At 44.7% G+C, this 18777-nt stretch overlaps 1 protein-coding gene across 1 annotated transcript in view; it reads left to right on the forward strand.

Annotated features, from left to right (window-relative positions):
* TIAM2 (TIAM Rac1 associated GEF 2) overlaps window positions 1–18777 on the forward strand; it is a 107386-nt gene that overhangs the window by 13886 nt on the left and 74723 nt on the right. Inside the window, exons 5-7 of the mRNA XM_040627995.1 lie at window positions 2130–2354; window positions 12162–12347; window positions 13041–13187. Coding sequence (XP_040483929.1) covers window positions 2130–2354; window positions 12162–12347; window positions 13041–13187 — 558 coding nt within the window. The remainder of the gene's footprint in view (window positions 1–2129; window positions 2355–12161; window positions 12348–13040; window positions 13188–18777) is intronic.

The following is an 18777-nucleotide window of genomic DNA, read 5'->3' on the forward strand; positions in this document are numbered from 1 at the left end:
TTTTTTTTTTTTTTTTTTTACGATTTTATTTATTTATTGGACAGAGAGAGAGACAGCCAGCGAGACAGGGAACACAAGCAGGGGGAGTGGGAGAGGAAGAAGCAGGCTCCTAGTGGAGGAGCCTGATGTGGGGCTTGATCCCATAACGCCGGGATCACGCCCTGAGCCGAAGGCAGACGCTTAACCGCTGTGCCACCCAGGCGCCCCTGCCGTTAGGATTTTGAGCAATTTTCTAGCAAATGCAAAGTTGGAGAGCATGGCGGGGTGCCAAGCCGTTGGTGTCGGTGTCAGCCTTAGGGGTGAGACCCTGGTGCTGTTGGAGCTGGTGCTGTCAGAGCACTTAACTGCTCTGAGCTTTGGAGCCTTCAGCCAATAGGGTAACACTAGCTTATAGGATTGCAGTAATGTGCATGTGTTAAGTGCTAAAGAAATTCTAACTATTGGTGCTGTTATTGATGAACTCCAAAGAGGTGGAAGTGAAGTATGTTTCTGAAGTGCTTCCCAGCGTAAGTCCAGTGCTGCATGTAGACCCAGTTTGGGCTGCAGAGTATATCTGACCTTAGACCTCATAGGTCCTTGGTTCAGGTGTCTCAGTGACATTGGTCCTGGACACTCTCAGGAGCCCAGCATAGTGTTCTCTCTGCTGACTTTGGGAATCTAGAATTCTCTGCACAGGATTTCCTGTTGCTAGTACTAGATAAACTTGTTGGGCCTCTAGCCTTATTGCTGTCCCCAGCTTGACTTACAAGATTCAGGGCCTGAGATTTGATTTTCCTTCTCTTCGTGGAACGGTTGCTTAGACTTTCTGTGATGCTTTAAAGCCAAGTCATGAATTGCTGTTAATCTGAATTGTAGGGAGGGTAAGAACATTAGATTAAATCTGCATGGACTGGGGCGCCTGGGTGGCTCAGTCAGTTAAGTGGCTGCCATCAGCTCAGGTCATGATCTCGGGGTCTTGGTTTTGGAGTCCCACATTGGGCTTCCTGCTCAGCGGGGAGCCTGCTTCTCCCTCTCCCTCTGCCCCTCCCCTTGCTTGTGCTCTCTCACTTCCTCAAATAAAAGCTTTAGAAAAAAAACTAAAAATCTGTATGGACTTCTCAGGGGCAAGTGTGAAATGAGTAATTTGTGATTCAGGCAAAAATATCCTTAGTTCTAAGAAGTTTTCTCAGTAGGTCCTATTGTACGATCCCAGAGATCACTGGAAGATCAACCCATAGCTTGAATGTGTGTGGTTTTTCTGGACATCGGGGGAGCGGAATCATAATAATTTGCTAAGAATCGTAATAATTTGCCCATTCTGCTTTATTCAAACTTGCTTTATTTTTAAAATATTTTTCTTATGTGAAAATTGCGTATAGTCATTGTATCTGAAGTTAACTGAAGCGTAGAAAAAGAAGAACCCTTATGTATATCCTCAGTGCTTAAAGACAGCTATTTTAATGCTGTGTACTCCCCCCCCCAAATTCTTTTATTGATTTCCTAGTTGCATACCATAGATGAAATTTCATTTCCAGGTTTCAGAGTTTAACATTTTAAACCCTAATATTTTCTCGCTCTATTAAAATTACGAAGATGAGCACCTTTTAAAGCACAGCATCGGGGCGCCTGGGTGGCAGAGCGGTTAAGCATCTGCCTTCGGCTCAGGGCGTGATCCCAGCGTGAGCCCCACATCAGGCTCCTCCGCTGGGAGCCTGCTTCTTCCTCTCCCACTCCCCCTGCTTGTGTTCCCTCTCTCACTGGCTGTCTCTATCTCTGTCAAATAAATAAATAAAATCTTAAAAAAAAAAAAAAAAAAGCATCTTGTGGCGACACTGAGCTGAGTGGCCATACCCTGGTGTTTGGCTTAGTCCTCTGCTCTTGGCTTACAGTTTGTTTGTAGTTTGTCGTCCTGTCCTGTTCGGAGCTGCGTGATGATTTCTGCTGTGCTCTGGGCATTGTCTCAGACCCTCCGGAGTCCAGGAAGCCAGCGAACCTGAGCTGAGTGGTTGTGTGTGTTTTTGAAATTAAACAGTATTTATGAAGTGAAGGTACTTCTTGGGTTTTGCACATCAAAGCCCAGCCTCCCACTCTGTCCAGGGCTTTGTGGTAAAACAATTCCAAATAGGTGTTTTTTTCCCCCCTGTGTTTAGGCCACTAGCCAGACAGATCTGGAAAATTGGGTCACTGCCATACATTCAGCTTGCGCATCCCTTTTTGCAAAGAAGCATGGGAAAGAGGACACGGTTCGGCTGCTGAAGAACCAGACCAAAAACCTCGTTCAGAAGATAGATATGGACAGCAAGATGAAGAAGATGGCGGAGTTACAGCTGTCCGTAGTGAGCGACCCGAAGAACAGGAAGGCCATAGAAAACCAGGTACTGCTTACTTGTGTGTTGGTGGCGATGTTTCTGCCCCTCTGGGGGAGATTGTTTCTGTGGCTTCTTGTTTCAGGAACTTAATAGAAGCATTGTTGTGACATTGGTGATATGATAGGCTTTACCATCTTTGGTTGTCTTATATAATCCAATGGAATATTTTGTGACCAAGTTGTTTTTCGTAATATTGAATAGTTCCTTCTTTCCCGGCTGATTCTCTCACATGTTGTCCCTTTCAGACCAAAATTTATAGTGTAAAACCACTAGAAGCTTAGAGAGGATTCTAGTACGGGGGGTGGCTTTGGGAAGTACGGTTTGGTGTGACACAGCTGTTCCCAACTGTGGATTCCAAAAAAACAGTATATATTTTTTTCTGTTTTTAACAGATAAGGTGCTAAAGAGAATGCTTTCTCTGGTCTCGTTCCACATTCATGTCATAATTAAATAGCTCGTGTCTGGGCTGTTCGCATTTTGGAGGAGGAGAAGCAGCTTTTTAATACCTGTTTTCCTTTGCTCACACATCTAAGCCCTTAGGCACGTGGCCGTGAAAGTTCTGGCATCTCTCTTCCTAAATGCAGGACGAACATCGTCTCTTTAGAAGATTAATTACGCGGTGGCTTGGAGGACAGATGGACACAGGGAGAGCAGTTAGTGGGCGGGATGGCACTGGTCTGGATGGGCCTGGTGCAGAGGGACATTACCGAAGTTTTCACAGTTTATATGGAAAACGTTTTTCAGAGTGTATAATTTCTGTAGTTCCGTAGAATACTCAGAGTGCCCTGCACTCCTGAATTGAACTGTTCTCAGAATATGCCCTTTAGCTAGAGAGTACCTGCTAGTGGACTACAGACTACCGATTAACAAGGAACTGAGGAGGGGGTGCCAGGCGGAAGGTGGGGAGGTGGCAGGTGTTCAAGAGTTTGGGGGGAACACCACTACAGAGGAAGTGCCGCCACCCAGAGCTCACCCTGTGTCCTCTCTGCCCTCTGCCTGCTTCCGATAGGATCCTGCTCGTGTCGGGGAAGAGTGAGGTGCTGACCCAGCTTTCAGTCTGGGTGATACTATGTCCAGGTTGCCTGGCAAACCAGAAAGCTTGCGAAGGAGAAATGGTTATCCTAGTTTTCCACGTACAGTGGCTCATGTGTGGTCCTGAATGTCTAGGATCCAGGAGCCGTGATAGTCTGTCTGACCTCAGAGGTGAAACTCGTGGATTCGTGTTCCTCAGAGTGTTCAGGGTGCCCCAATAAAACAATCTCCGGCTGGTCGTATGGGAGGAATGTGGTTTTAACTTCTGCTCGCTCTCTAAAATTTAGCTTTGGAGCCACACTTTCGTCCTCTGAAGGGATGTCCACCTTGGAATCTTCAGGTCCTTATGTAATGCCAGAAGTTTAGGTTTAGGGAGAGAAAAGGACAATTAGGCGACATTCAGAGGCTCCTGGCCTGTCCCTCCCCCACCCCTTTTGCTTCCCTTTTCCTTTTTATGGCAGCAGGAAGTTCAAGCAAACTTTAAAAAAAACCCACACGTTTTCATTAAATGTAATTTTATTCCATTACATGCGGTTTCATTAAGTGTATTTTATAGTTGACAAACGATTAATTTATGATGTCTCTGGGAGGGGAGTGACTTTCACGTAAACTGGACACATACCCAAGAGTCTCTGATGGCTGGGTGGCCTGAAGAGAAGCTCTTTGAATTATTACTTGCAGCACATTATGCATTCTTTGTCAGAAGCATTGCTTCAGTTACTTTAGGCACACTGTCCTGATACTACTAAGTCTTCACTTCAGTTCTCCCTGCCCTCCCCCACCCCCTCCTTCCCCGGCGTCCCCTCCCCCTGCCGTGCACGCAGCTACCTTCTCATATTGCGCTTGTACCTGTCTGGTAAGAAACCACTGGGATTGATCTTTGGGAATTCCTCTTGAGGATATTCTCCTCACCGTATCGGCAGTTTTTAAGGTTGAGTTTGAGTCCTGTTTTCCCAGAGGTCTTTGCGGTGGGCCGCGAATTACGTTTGCTGTGCTCGCTGTCCTTTGCTCATTTTCCAGATGGTTGTAAACAGAGCTGTTAGCTCTTTACTTGCAGATTCAGAGAGTGTGAAACGTGAAGGGGATAAAAATGCCCATGCTTAGATTTATTTTTATGAGATGATCTTTGACTAGAGAATGTGTTGTGAAGCTACAGAGGCAAAGAGGTGTTTTCAAAATCAAGACCAGTAAGAACACGATCTCCCGAATATCCCGAAACTGTGTAGTGTTCTCTAAACTACCTTTGAAAAACTTCTTTAAAAGAGCAGTAGTGCTTTCTCCACTTACCACTTAAAACTCTCAACGTTGCTATATTTTATTGTACATAAGAGAAAATATTTATGTAGCGCTTTCCCCCAGAGACCCCCAGAACCTCAGATAGAGTCATTTATAGCCTAATAAGAGCAGAACTTACAGAGTACATTACATCATGCACGATGAAGGCTCTGGAACAGACTTTCTTTGAAGTGCTTGGGTGGAGAATATCATCGTGGGCACCCTTTCCAAATACAGAGATAAAAGGACACTATCCTAGTAATAACGGGAGCTTCACGGCTGGCGCGGGACTCTGCTTGAAAGAGAGGGTCCCATGGCTTGTCCCGCGGCCTTTGGAGATTGGGGGGGGGGGGATGGGCAGGGCGACGCAGTGCTCCTTTGAGCGTATCCAATGTAGAGCAGACCATGCAGCCGTCCACATGTTGGATTCCTTTTGAAGTTCTGAGGGAGGAAGAGCTGTAAATTAAGCCCAGTTAGTACTTTATTTTCCTTCCTCTTTATTATTTTAAACAAGTAAACAGGGACAAAACCTCTCCGCCCTTTGGCAGTCTTGGCTTCCCCTCCCCCCATGGCTTCGAGATGCCTGTGTATTTCACCCTCTCGCCTCACCTCTCAGTGGTTCTGAGGCCCCGGTGGGGGTGGGGGGAGGCGGTCAGAATGGGGCAGAGGATGTAGTGGGAGCAGCAGGCTGGGGCCGTGGCCTCGGGGCTTTGTGAAGCATGGGCTTCATTTTAACTATTTACTCAAAGTTTCAAACTGGTAAAGAGGATGGATTGAATCTAGGCAATTGGAAACTGTGGTGGGGGGAGGGGAGCAAAGTGAAGGAAGCCTTCAGGAAAATACGACATGGAGTGTGTGTGTGTGTGTGTGTGTGTGTGTGTGTAAGCCATTTGGGGAATGAAACATTGGAGAGGGAGGTGTTGGTGAAAGGGGTCTGAGGAGATGAGGCCGCATGATGGAGGTTCCGGGCATTCCATTTAGCTCAGTGAACATTTAGTAAGAGCATCTCTGGGCCAGGCAAGTGTGCACACAAGGGGGATTCAAAGAAGATGCTGTTTTGCCCTCGGGGGCTCTCAGTCTAGCAGGGTGCCAGTCAGTGAAGCATATTATTGCAACAAAATTTAGTGACTCTGGAGCAAATGATATTCCAGAGTGTTGTGGAAGACAAACGGGGAGTTTAGCCTCCTGTGTAGTCATGGAAGACTTCCTGTAGGAGGGATGCCTGAATTGCCTCTTGAAGAGTGAGGAGTCAGTCAGGAGAGGAATGGAGAAGGGAAGGGCAGGCCGAGTCAGCTTGAGCGCAAAGGCAGAGTGAAACACTGCCGTGCACCCTGGCAGTTTGATTTTTCAGGTACACGGTGTGTAGGTGAGAGATGGAGGGTGAGTTCCACTGTGTTCTCCCTTCCCTGGACCGCTGCGGAGGCTGTCTCCTTTCCCCTTCCTCAGATGCATCGTCCATACAAGCCAGAGGGTTTGCATCTGTAAAGCAGATCTGATCATGTGATTGCCCAATTTAAAAATCCTGTAAGTGGCTTCTACTGCTTGTAAGATAAAGCCGGAGAACCTCTCCTCCCTTTATCTAGCCGTGCCAAACTTCTGCAGGTTCCACCCCTTTCTTTGGGTTTTTTCTCAGGCAGGGAAGACCCATATAGGCCACACGTCCATGTACAGACATGCCCTGCCCCCCTGGCCCTCATTGGGCTCATCCCTCCTCATCTGTGATGAAGAGTTTAGGTGTCGCTTCCTCCAGGGAGCTGCCCTTGACGTCCCTTCCACCCACTCCTGCAGGGACCTCTTTTATACCCCATAATTCTTGGGGTCTCTATCATTGCCCTTATCACATTGTTTTCTGATTATCCGCTTGTGTAGAAGGCTGCTCCTGGCCTGAAATATGAGCTCTTAAAAGATCTGTCACTTTTCCGTTTCTGTGTCCTTGGTGCTTTGCCGGAAATAGTGTAGGAGTGGGCCTCTGTCTCCCGTCCTCTTTCCTGTGACACACTGGGCTCTCCTCTGTGGGCCCCACCCCTGGTCAAGGCCCGCTCTGGGCTTCCTTCCTCCAGGCCTTCCCTCTTTCATTCCCAGCTAACATATCCTCTCTCTGGCCTCCTTCCCCATCCTTGTGGCCTGTGAGCTTATTTACCAGGGCTCCTGTCTCGGCCCATGATCATGTGTGATTTCATGGTCACCCCGTGAGGTAAAGTTGTGTGTGTCACTCAGTTGGTGGGTGACAGAATAGACCCTGAGAGAGGTTAAATACATTTTCTAACGTGGCACAGCTGGCCAGTGGCGGAGCTGGGATTTGACCACAAAGGTGCATTCCTAACCATGGGGCTCTATTGCCTCTCAGTAATGAATAAGATTGTGTTGTGCTTGCTGATTAATCATGCGATGAATGGTTTTGTATAAAATTGGAATTAGTTTTTATTTTTATTTATCATATAAATATATATATTATTTTTAAGTAATCTCTGCACCCAGGTGGGGCTCAAACTCACAACCCAAGATCAAGAGTCCTGTGCCCTACTGACTGAGCCAGCCAGGTGCCCCAAAATTATTATTATTTTTTTAAAGATTTATTTACTTATTTAGAGAGAGAGAGAGCATGGTGGGGAGGGGCAGAAGGAGAGGGAGAGAGTGTCTCAAGCAGACTCCGCGCGGAGTCCGACGTGGGATGCAACCTCACGACCCTGAGATCCCGACGTTAGCCGAAACCAAGAGGAGGTTTTCATCCTATTTACCAAAAAGGAAAAACCAATGATCTTTAGGACAGACCTTGTAAGGGGCAAATGACCAAATACTGTGATCAAATGACTAAATGATAGAAAATATTTTTCTAGGAGTGTTGGGTGTGGCAGGAATGTTCTTGTCATCGTTTTTATGTATCACTTATTCATCTGTTATTTTTAGCATTAGGCTTCCCCTCACCCCCCCCCCCCCCACTTTCTACAGCAGACCATAACGTTTCTGAGCTCATTAAATGACTAGTTGTATTAGCAATAGTGGGGAAACTTTGCACTGTTTTTGCGACAGTGCTTACAAGTGGGAGCTTTCTTCCTTCATTTTGCTCTTAGTACTTTTTTCTTTTGCAATGGAAATTAATTCCTTAGAGTGAGTTTTCTTCATGTCATTTTTCTGTTTTGTGCAAGATGTTAAAAGAAATAAAAGCTCTGTCTACATAGAAGTTGAATGTTTATGTCCTGATATTTATCTTAAAAAAACAAGAAATGTCTAGGGACAATGATCAGTATTTAAGGAATTTAGAAAAAAGGGAAAAATGGTCTTGGTTTAAGGGAATTGATTTTGGGCATTTTAGTGTTTGATAATGTTAAAAAAAAAAATCTCCAGAAATTTCCTGATTAATGTGATGTCAGATAACATTACTGTGTTAGTGATGATGGTGATGGGAATTTCCCAAAGTAGAATTGTAATAGCTACAAAACTGTCTTCTGTGTCTCCCTTTACATTTGTAAAAATGTATATCTCCTACTTTGTCTCCTCTTTTGAGGGATAGTTATAAAATATGTTTATCTTTTTTGTTAACATTGCTTAAAATTTGGGGGCACCTGGGTGGCTCAGTTGTTTAAGTGTCTGCCTTCGGCTCAAGTTGTGATCTTGGGGTCCTGGGATCAAGTCTGGCATTGGGCTCCCTGATCAGTGGAAAGTCTGCTTCTCCCTCTGCTTCTGCCACTCCCCCCTGCTCCTGCTGTCGTGCTCACTCTCTCTCTCAAATAAAATCTTAAAAAACAAAACAAAACAAAACATTCCTTAAAACTTGGGCTGAACTTCGCACATCAAGGCTGGTAGAAGACTGAAATACAAAATGTTCGGTAGGAATAGGACACCCAAGTGAGAGTGTAGATAGTCTTATATCCTTCCTTGTTGAACACCTGGGGATTTGTGGGGAGAAATAAAGGTGACAGTTAAATGAAATTTTACATGAGAGTTGCTGTGGTAGGTCTCAGAGAACCCACAGACATCTGCCTTATGAGTGAGGGGCCTGCGATTCAGGGGCTGCATTGTAAGTGCTTGAGAAAAACTTATTCCCACATGTTGCTCACTTCAGGATCTGTTTCAGGCCTTTGCTAGTCTGGAAGGGTGAGCTTATTATGGTGGCTTGGTCAAGTCACTCCCCTCTGGGGGCTGCGTTTCCTCTGCTGAGAAACGAAGGTGTGGTAATCCTGTTGCCTGTGCAAGCTCACTGCATGTGTTCACAGACTTCTCAGTGTCATGAGGTCTGTTTTGAGCTGGTGGATCCCCCTTTTTGCTTCCCTCTTCCCTCCAAGTAACCCAAGCATCTGAATCCGTGTCCTCACCGTACTTTCACCTGGTATTCTCCCAGTTCCTTCTCTACAACCTCGGTGTGAGTCTGTCAAAGAAAAATCGGGTACTTCATTGTTTCTTATCCAACCGCAAATCCTATTTACCCTCCATGGCAAATCCTTTCTGAAAGAACCACACCTTCAAAACAAGAGAAATCTTGTCTTTAAATATGGAATAGCTGTGTGGCTGATGATGACTGGCTGTGCTGTAGAAAGCTGTGGAGGTGAAGGCTGGATCAGTCAGGGTTCTCCAGAGAAACAGAACCAAGAGGATGTATGAAAGAATATGCATAAAGAGATTTGTTATAACGAACACAGTCACATGATTATGGAGACACACAGGTCCCAAGATCTGCAGCGTCAGTCAGCAAGACTCAAGAATGGTACTCTTCCTATTCCAAGACTGGCAGACTCCAGACCCAGGGTGGGCTGATACTTCAGTTCAAGTCCGAAGTCAGAAAAAAGCCAATATCCCAATTGGAAGGCCACCAGGTGGGAGGGATTCTCTCTTCCTTGGGGAGGGGTCAGCCTTTGTGGTCTGTATTCAGGCCTTCAACTGATTGGTGAGGCCCACTCACACTGGGGAGGGCCATCTTCTTTACTCAGCCTACCCATCTAAACATCACGCTCATCCAAAAACACCCTCGTAGAAACACCCCGGATAATGTTTGACCACAACTCTGGACACCCGGTGGCCCAGTCAGGCTGACACATATAGGATGAACCATCGCAAAGGCTGAGTCAGGATGAACATGGGAAGCTTTGTTGAAATGGAGAAGTCATAAAGTCCCTTCTCATTTGCATTTTTCACGAAATTTAATTTTAAAATGACCTCTGCCATGTGCAGTATTGATTAAGACACTAGTTCTCTTGAAACATAATTGCATATGTTAATGAACTTCTTCATGTCTGTGTGGTCTGCTTTAGGCTCTCTGGGTCCCGTAAGCTCTTCTTCCTTCCAAATGACGTTAGCATTTGACTCCATTTTCTTCTCCTGAATTTACCCGAGTTTTGTCCCAAGTTTTGGGCGGAGATGTCTAGGCATGCTGAAGAGGATCACAGCGTTTCTGACAAGATGTTAAGACTGCCTGTGTATCACTGAGCTGGAACTGTCTTTACTGGTGGTGTTTTGATGTGTCATCACATAAATACATTAAGCAATGCCTTTAAAACTACTTTGTAAATTGCAGAATTCAGTGAAAATATAGGAGTGTCCTCTTCCCTGATCTCTCATGATCGGCATAGACCGGGATGTTGTTTTACTTTGTTTTTGTCATTGTGTTCCACCACGGATGGGGTGGGTTTCTCTCTGCTGTGTTGTTTTACTTTGTTTTTGTCATTGTGTTCCACCACGGATGGGGTGGGTTTCTCTCTGCTGTGTTGCCTGATGGGTGTTCTGTCCTCTGATGCCCCCATGCCCAGCACAGCCCCTAGAAATGATCTTAAAAGACGGTTTCATGTGGAGGTAGAAAGGAGGGATACGCTTTAATACACTACCGGATCTGGAAACATCTGGATATTATTAGAAGACAAAAGAATGCGTCTGTGATGGTGAATCAGCTAGAGAACATGTTTGAGAGGCGGTGCTGGGAGTATAGTTTTCACTGTGGCTCACAGCTTCTGGTAGGTGTCAGTGTATGGTTGCGTAAGAACCACTTGTTACTTCTAGACTCTAGAATTCTCTACTATGGCAGGATCAAGGAGAGATGTGCACTTTCAGTTCGGAGGGTTTGTTAGTCTAGAGCAGTGGTCCTCACTCTAAGGCTATGAACCAGGATTGCTCGAGTTTCTTTTGAAACGTAAACTTTCCTAAGCTTCCCACTGAATGAGTAGATTCCTCACGTATCTGGCCTGGGCATGTTCGTTGATAAAAGCCAACAGTCCATTCTAGTATTCCTGAGAGGCTGACGCCAGGTGGCCATCACGTTGCCACTGCGGATGGACAGAAGCTTACAGAAGGTTAAATTTGCCGCAGAGATGGAGAATTTTCGGTGCACTCTGGGACTTTATTGTTTTGCTGAGAGACCATGATGAATCAACAGATCATTTTAGATCTGGTAGCCACTGTATTTCTTCCACATAGAGAAGGTGCACGGGAACCTTCCTACGAATCGATCCGGAGAACTTGCGGGGGTGGTGAGGAATAGCCAGAGTTCGTACTGCTTTTCTCTCGGGAGAGACTGAGGGAACATAATGTTGAAGGTTGGAGATCCTTCAAAATATCGTTTATCCGGAATTAAGGATTGACCTGGAAAGTTTGCCGTGAAGAGTTAGAATCTGCTTGGAGGCTAACCGTGGCCAAACCAGCAGTGCCGCTGGTGCGAGTGATGTGACACGTGCATCCTTACGACAAGCCTTCGCTGCACACCTTCTCCTGAATGCGGAGATTGCTGTGACTCCCGTGGCAAGGCCAGCTTTCCGCTTTGCCACTGAAGGTTTCTCGAGCCTTTTCCACCTTTTGGTTTATCTTTAAAGGTAATACGTACAGGTAAACATGTTTGATCCTTGGAAGGAGGGAAGGTGGCCCTCAGAATCTGACTATCTTCCTTTACCAATTCATAACTTGTACTTTGAAGAAGCACGTAGACATTTCAGTGGTGTAAAAATGTGTTTTAATTTCGCTCTGATGTATAGCTAGTGATTATTCTCTAATGCACTTAAAGTAGGAGTAAAAGCTCTGTTGCCTTTACCCCCGAAGTCCATTGGCTGCTTATGGCTTTGAGTCATTTTACTCAGAACGCACAGCAACGTAAAGACAGTGTGTCCATTATCCAGCATCTGTGTGTGTGCAGTTCGGTTAATCTGGTTTAAGATCAGAGGCTGGCAGTGTGTGGGGAAATTAAAGTGAAGCAGCTGACTTACATTAGTGCATCCTGCCTTCAGTTGGCACGGCGTAGCGTGCTGGACTTCTCCAGGGGTCAGACTGTTTTGGCGTGGTTTTGGGTGGGGACCACCGGCTTTGTTTGATTTTGCTTTGGGCCATCCTGATGAAGTCCAGTGCTGTCTGACCCACTGTGTTTGGGGCAGGAGGGCTTAGGGGGTGGTGAGCGGGGAAGGCTCATTGCAACCGTGCAGCCCCAGCTGAAACAAATTGTTCCTTGAAGTTTGTGAAATGGATCATATTTTCAGTTGGATCCATGAAAACTTCTCATTTTCATTTCAATGATCCCTGTTCGTTCTTAAACAGATCCAGCAATGGGAGCAGAACCTGGAGAAGTTTCACATGGATCTGTTTAGGATGCGTTGCTATCTGGCCAGCCTACAAGGCGGGGAGCTGCCAAACCCCAAGAGCCTCCTCGCTGCGGCCAGCCGCCCCTCCAAGCTGGCCCTCGGCAGGCTGGGCATCTTGTCGGTTTCTTCTTTCCATGCTCTGGTAAGTTCCTGGGAAAGGCTGTTTGTGGCGTTCAGGGAGGATTGCAGACGCTCACCTTTTCCCAGCTGGTTGCCTTTCAGCTCTCCTGTGACTTAACCCAGTACTGCCCAGGGCTACCCCCATCCCCCACCCCCATCCCCACCTCCACCCAGGGGCCGGATGCTGCAGGGATGGAGGGTGGGAGGCAGCCTGCTCTGGAGAGTCCTGGCTTCTCTGCTGCTGCTTCTAGGAACCCAGCTACATGTAGACAGTTATTAAATATTCACATCGGCATCTGCCGTCCTGTCTACTCTACTTCCTACAGTCAGGAAGGTGGAAATCCCTGAGGAGTGGCAGCAAGGGTGTGAAGAATGAAAAGGCTGAGCCGAGGGGGTTTTGTCTATACTGCACAGAGCCCCGCTGGGTTTTCGACCGTGGCTCCTGGATGGCTGGCTTTGTGGCTAGTATGAGCTCCAGCCTGGGGGGTCTGCGGGTCATGTTGCCCACCCTGCAGAGATCTGAATGCTGTCACGATAATGCGATATCCAGATAGGAGATCGCCCTATGGTGGATGCATGTCTGGAATGTCAGACTTACGGGAGTTTTCAGGCAGAGCGTCATGGTTCCAGTAAGCAGGGCTTCCGTTGAGGCAACGGTTCATTCCGTCACCCAAATAATATGTTTAAAGATTTTTAAAATTGTGTTTTTTATTAGGTATGTTCTAGAGATGACTCTGCTCTCCGGAAAAGAACACTCTCACTGACCCAGCGAGGAAGAAACAAGAAGGGTATATTTTCTTCATTAAAAGGGCTGGACACACTGGCGAGAAAAGGGAAGGAGAAAAGACCTTCTATAACTCAGGCGAGTTCCTCAGGACAGGAGGGACAGCAGACTTAGTGGGAAATCCTTGGTAGTCAGCAGGTCATAAATGTTCATCATCCCTTAAGAATGAGATAAAAGTTGATTCAGAGGAATGCAGTCTCGGCATGGGCTTTTTCCAAATGGAAACACACAAGTCGCCCAGCCTCCTTTTGGCACTTCCGGAAAGGTATTCACACCGGGCTCACCGCTGCAGCTCCAGGTGCACACCATAGTCAGAAGAGAATCCACACTTTTCATTGCCTTTAGAATATTTTTCCCCTTCGATTTGATATTAAAATAAACATGTAAAACTAATAATAGAGTAATGGCAACCAAATTCTATTGATAGTGCTAGATGCATGTCTCAATCTTTGTGACACGAAGTAGGCATCTTGTCATCACATTTTAGAGAAGGGAAGCCTGAGACATGGAGACGTCAAGTCCCTTCCTCACCCTTGTTCACACCAAGCCCTCGGGGCAAGGCTAGCCTTGATCTCCCTGATCCAGGGCTCTGCAGCCCCGGGCTGTTGCAGCTGCTGATTGTCCTAGTGGAAGGGCACCTGTTTTAGTATTTTATTTTACTTTTATTTGTTTTATTTTATTTTATTTTGAAAAGATTTTAAGAAGATTTTATTTTAAAAAGATTTATTTATTTGAGAGACAGAGAGCACGCACTTGGGCACAAGCAGGAGGAGGGGCCCAGGGAGAGGGAGAAGCAGGATCCCCGCTGAGCAGGGAGCCTGATGCGGGGCTCAATCCCAGGACCCCGGGATCATGACCTGAGCCGAAGGTAGACGCTTAACTGACTGAGCCACCCAGGCGCCCCTGTTTTAATGTTTTAAAAATAATCTGAGCAATCATCGCTGAAGTGGGGCTCACGCATAGTGAATTGTCTTCAGAACATTTTGAATACTCCTATCTGAAGCATTTCCTAATGACAATAGGGTATTAATAGTATAAGATAATGAATTTTATGTTGCAGGATTTTTTAGGATTGTTGCAGGATGTTGCAGGATTATTATTTTTTTTTGAAAAGATGAATTCTTCATGTGTTAATCTGATCCTTGAAATGGGAAGGAAAATGTGATGAAGTCTGAAGAAATTCTTGGTTGTACTTCTAACATGTTGTTATTCTGAATAGGCTTCCACTGTCATCTGGAAGAGAGGGTCACATCTCGTGGAACTTGATCTTCTGATTTTGTGTGGATATTTATTTGATTGTGTAGCCTAGTTCTGTGAATTACGTGAATCACAGATAGAAGCCACTCCTTTGACCTGTTTATAGCCCTGGAACCATAAAGGTGGAGGTGGTGGGCAAAAAACCCCTCTTTTCCATGGCCTCTGTTTTGTATATTCCTGTACATATTTTATGTACTCCTATTCAATGGAAAAGAATATCACATTTAAAAGTTGTGGTTCTACTTGTACTTTAATTGTAAAGTAATCATGTGTTGGTTGTAAGTGGGAAAATATTTCTTCATTATAGAGGGTAGTCTCCTATATGCCATTGGCTAATGCTAGGCTTATATTTTTTAATTGAACTTCTGTGAATGTATTTGAGGCAAATTTTGGTTTTAATCAAGACAGTGAATTCTATATAATTAAGTCATAATGATAGATACCTTGATAACTTCTTTTTCTTAAATGTTGACATTTAGCTAACTATATCTGAGCCTAATATGGTCGCTAGCCCATCCGATGTGGTAAATGCTCTTAATGTAAGATTTCTTGAGAAGCAAAAGCATTTGGTTGAACATTTTTGTTTTAAAAAGGTAGGAAACTAATTACAGTGTTTGTATTTATGTAACCTAATGAAGTAGATGTGGTAGGTACCCATAAATGTCTAAATGGCCGATTCTTTAATGTTTACTATTTCACTATAAAATCTAGAAGATAAAAATTAGAAAAAGGAAATCATCCTCATCCGTCTACCCAAACACAAGCACTGTTAATATTTAGCTATATTTCTTCCCAATTTTTGTTCTTTGCACATTCAGAAAAGAGTTACAAGCTTGATTTTAGTGGTTTTGTGAACCCAACTTTAGGTCTGTTTCACATGTTCAGAAATGTGTACTTCTTTGTTAAAAACAACATCAAGAAGGTCCAGGATTACTGGAATAATATATGGCATTATAGAAAAGTAAAATTTGGGGCACCTGGGTGGCTCAGTCATTAAGCATCTGCTTTTGGTCCAGGGTGTGATCCCAGGGTCCTGGGATCAAGCCCCGCATCGGGCTCCCTCCTCCGCTGGGAGCCTGCTTCTTCCTCTCCCACTTCCCCCGCTGTGTTCCCTCTCTCACTGGCTGTCTCTCTCTCTGTCAAATAAATAAAAAAGTCTTAAAAAAAAAATTGTAACTGTATGGGAAGTAAAAAAAGCAACTTTTCCTTTAAACTTAAAACTTTAAATGTAGTGGAATAGTCGTTAGTATAAATTGTGATATGAAGATCCTATAAAATGTTATGGAACATAAAATTTTAAATACTGAGAAAGGGTAGCTGCCAAGTGAACATTGCAGAGCCATTTCATTAGCCTTTCTCCCCACTCCTGTCCATCAGGTATTTGATTCAAGTGGCAGTTAGGCGTTTCCTAGAACTCAGCAGTCCCGGAACTCCCCACAGCTCCAGTGAGGGAAACGTTGCTGTAGGTGACCGCCATCTTGCTTTATGTCGATGACGCAAATGCGGAGTTCAGCGGGCAGGGCTAGTTCACAGTCTTTACAGGAATCTGTTGAAAATAAATTTAGAATTCATATGGTCCCTAGTGGGTAGATAAGAGAGATTCTCAGAATACCAAGTAATTTTGAAGGTATCTAAATTCATGGTAACCCTGTCTTAAAAGTGGCATGGCTGGACGAAGATCAGAATAGCAACTTTCATTTATACTTTCCTGAGCAATACTTACCCTCGTTCGAGAGTTTGGTGAATCCAGAATCGCATTTTCCTCTCAGGGTGAGAGACGGTCGCACAGACAGTACATCCATGCTGTGAATCAGCAGCTTTTGGATCACCGAGCGCCCTCAGTGGAGTTGAGCACAGGGTCTCGTCTAGACTCCGAAAGAAATTCTGACCAAACAACTCAGAACCATTTCTGAATGGAATTATAGAGTAGGGCAAAGATTGTCTGGATGAACTTACACTTTTCCTTTGGGTTTTTTTCAAATCCACACCTTCTCCTTAAAGCCGTGTTTCATGTTACTGAACGATTTCTCTGTCTTCGTCACCAAATCGTTTTCTCTCTTGGGTTTTACGTCCAATAAACCTCTGAACTGTTTGTAGAGGTTGAAACCTGATTTTATTAGCCTTGGACAAATTTAATATGCTTTCGCAGAGGTAGGCAGTATGATTTAATGAAGTAATTGGGATAATTTGACTAGTTGACAATTTAGTTGGAAGAAACTGAGGAATGGTTGAGTATTACACTGTTGATGGGTCCTGAGGGGAGGTAAGGGAGGTACTTTCTGGGGATCCTAAAATAATACAACACAGACAGCTACCTATTCTGCCTTCCTGTGAGTTTGGCCCGGACTGTGGGCCCCAGAGCTGTTCAGTATGCTGTGTTATTGTTGACACTGCTCTGCCTACGGTATCCTGAGATGGGGTAGAAAATCTGCTCGCAAAACCCCATTCCTCTTCACCTCCCATTCTCAGAGGTCAGGGGCTACAAGAGCGTGGGTATGAGATGGAATGGCTTGTGCCGGGGGCCATGTTGCTACGTTGCTTCTCTCTGTACTTGGTGCTCTCCTTTTGTTAGATCTGACCAACCATGGGGCCACAAGGAAGCCAAATCCAAACCTTCCTTTTTTTTTTTTTTTAAGATTTTATTTAGAGTGTGAGCAGGGGCAGGGGAAGGCAGAGGGAGAGAGAGGATCTCAAGTAGGACCGCCCCCCCCCCAGGGCCCCATGTGGGGCTCGATCTCACAACCCTGAGATCATGACCTGAGCTGAAATCAAGAGTCAGTTGCTTAACCAACTGAGCCACCCAGAGGCCTCTCAAATGTTCCTTTTTATAAATCATGCCATCAAAATGTCAGACTTCTATAAATGAATATAATAATGTTAGTTCCCTGCCCGTTTATTTCTATGCACTGCAGAGCCTGTTTCAAAATCCAGATCAAATTATGATCTTTTTTCCTATTTGATTAAAAAAATTATATCACTGTTCTAGGTTTCCCCACTAATCAGAAGTAGAGCATTTCTTTGAAACCTTTCATAAGCCAAAATAGCATAGGGTGAAGAAACAAACACTATTAATTTATATGGAAAAATTTTGAGCATTCCCAGAGCCAAAAAATAACCTCTTAGGCTTTTCTGATACCTTAGGGCACATCTTGCTAAAGGACTCACAAAATAAATCGAGGTGAAGCTCAGGTGCTCACAGACACAATTCAAAGCTCTGGTGGCTTGATGCTCAGAGGCCAAGTGTAGCTCCCAGGGACGGACCTTGACCGCACCCCTCTTGCTGCTGGGGTGTGCCTGCTGTCTCTAGAAGGGCTTGCTGCTACAAAACGGACGCTGAATGCGTTTTTGCTTTTCACCTGATTCCATCAAAGTGAAAATCTTCTATGGATTTCTTGCAGTTAGCTGTAATGGGTACAAACGTAGATCTTTCGTGAAAGCGAAGTGGCACAGTGTGAACTATAGAAAAGTGGGGGACACCTCTATTTTTTTGGTTTGCTACCTCTTACCCTCAGTGATGCGGCCACGTTGTGTCTCCCAGGCAGGGGACCCTTGGTCTGTGTAGTTTCTATTTTATGATGATGAATATATTCTCAGTCCATAGCACACTGCTAAGGATATAGTATCGCTTAATAAATCTGCCTATTGTCTATATTAGGTGTAGTCCTTTAATAGTACTTGAGAAGAAATGTTGCAATTGAAACATAATTTGAAGGTTGTATCTTGCTAAATAATAATTTGGAATTCTTACTTTGAAAGTTAGGTTCTATCATGGAAGCATTTTTTATTAACTGAAGTTATGTCAGTCTTTGAAAATAAATTTTGCTAAAAAAGCTATGGATGGTCAGCATTAAGCTTAGTGCTTAAATTGTGCTCTAATTACCAAATGATCTTCCTGTGATTTAATTGACAAGTCCCATTGACACTATAATCAGTGAGAGGAAAATATTGCGTCTTGTTTTTTTTTTTTTTAAAGCATATGCCCTTAAACATTTATTCCTATTTTAACTAAGAATTGCCTCCGGGGTAGGGACACTGAATAAATTCTTTTGACATATAGGGCTCCTTTAATTGTGTATTTATCATTTCTGGACTGCAGAACTCCAGTAACTAGGTTTCAGTGGAGTTGCAGGTGGAATGAAGGGTATTTGTGTATTGTATCTCTGGGACTTAAAATTCTGCCCATAGCTGGTTGAACCATATCTCGCTGGTTTTCTGCTGCTAATCCTTCTTGGAGAGTATTGATAATTAGGACAGACCGTCTTCCCGTGTATAGCCAGCGTGTGATGTCCATTCGCGATACAGAAAAGCAGCCGTTCCTGAGCATCGGGAGGGAGGGGTCACAGGCGTTTTTAACTATTCCACTCTAATTGGTGCATCCTGTAACAGTCCCAACAGTGAGTCATCCGAATCC

The sequence above is a fragment of the Ursus maritimus genome, unplaced genomic scaffold (genome assembly GCF_017311325.1).
Source record: "Ursus maritimus isolate PB19 unplaced genomic scaffold, ASM1731132v1 scaffold_13, whole genome shotgun sequence".
Lineage (NCBI taxonomy): Eukaryota > Metazoa > Chordata > Mammalia > Carnivora > Ursidae > Ursus > Ursus maritimus.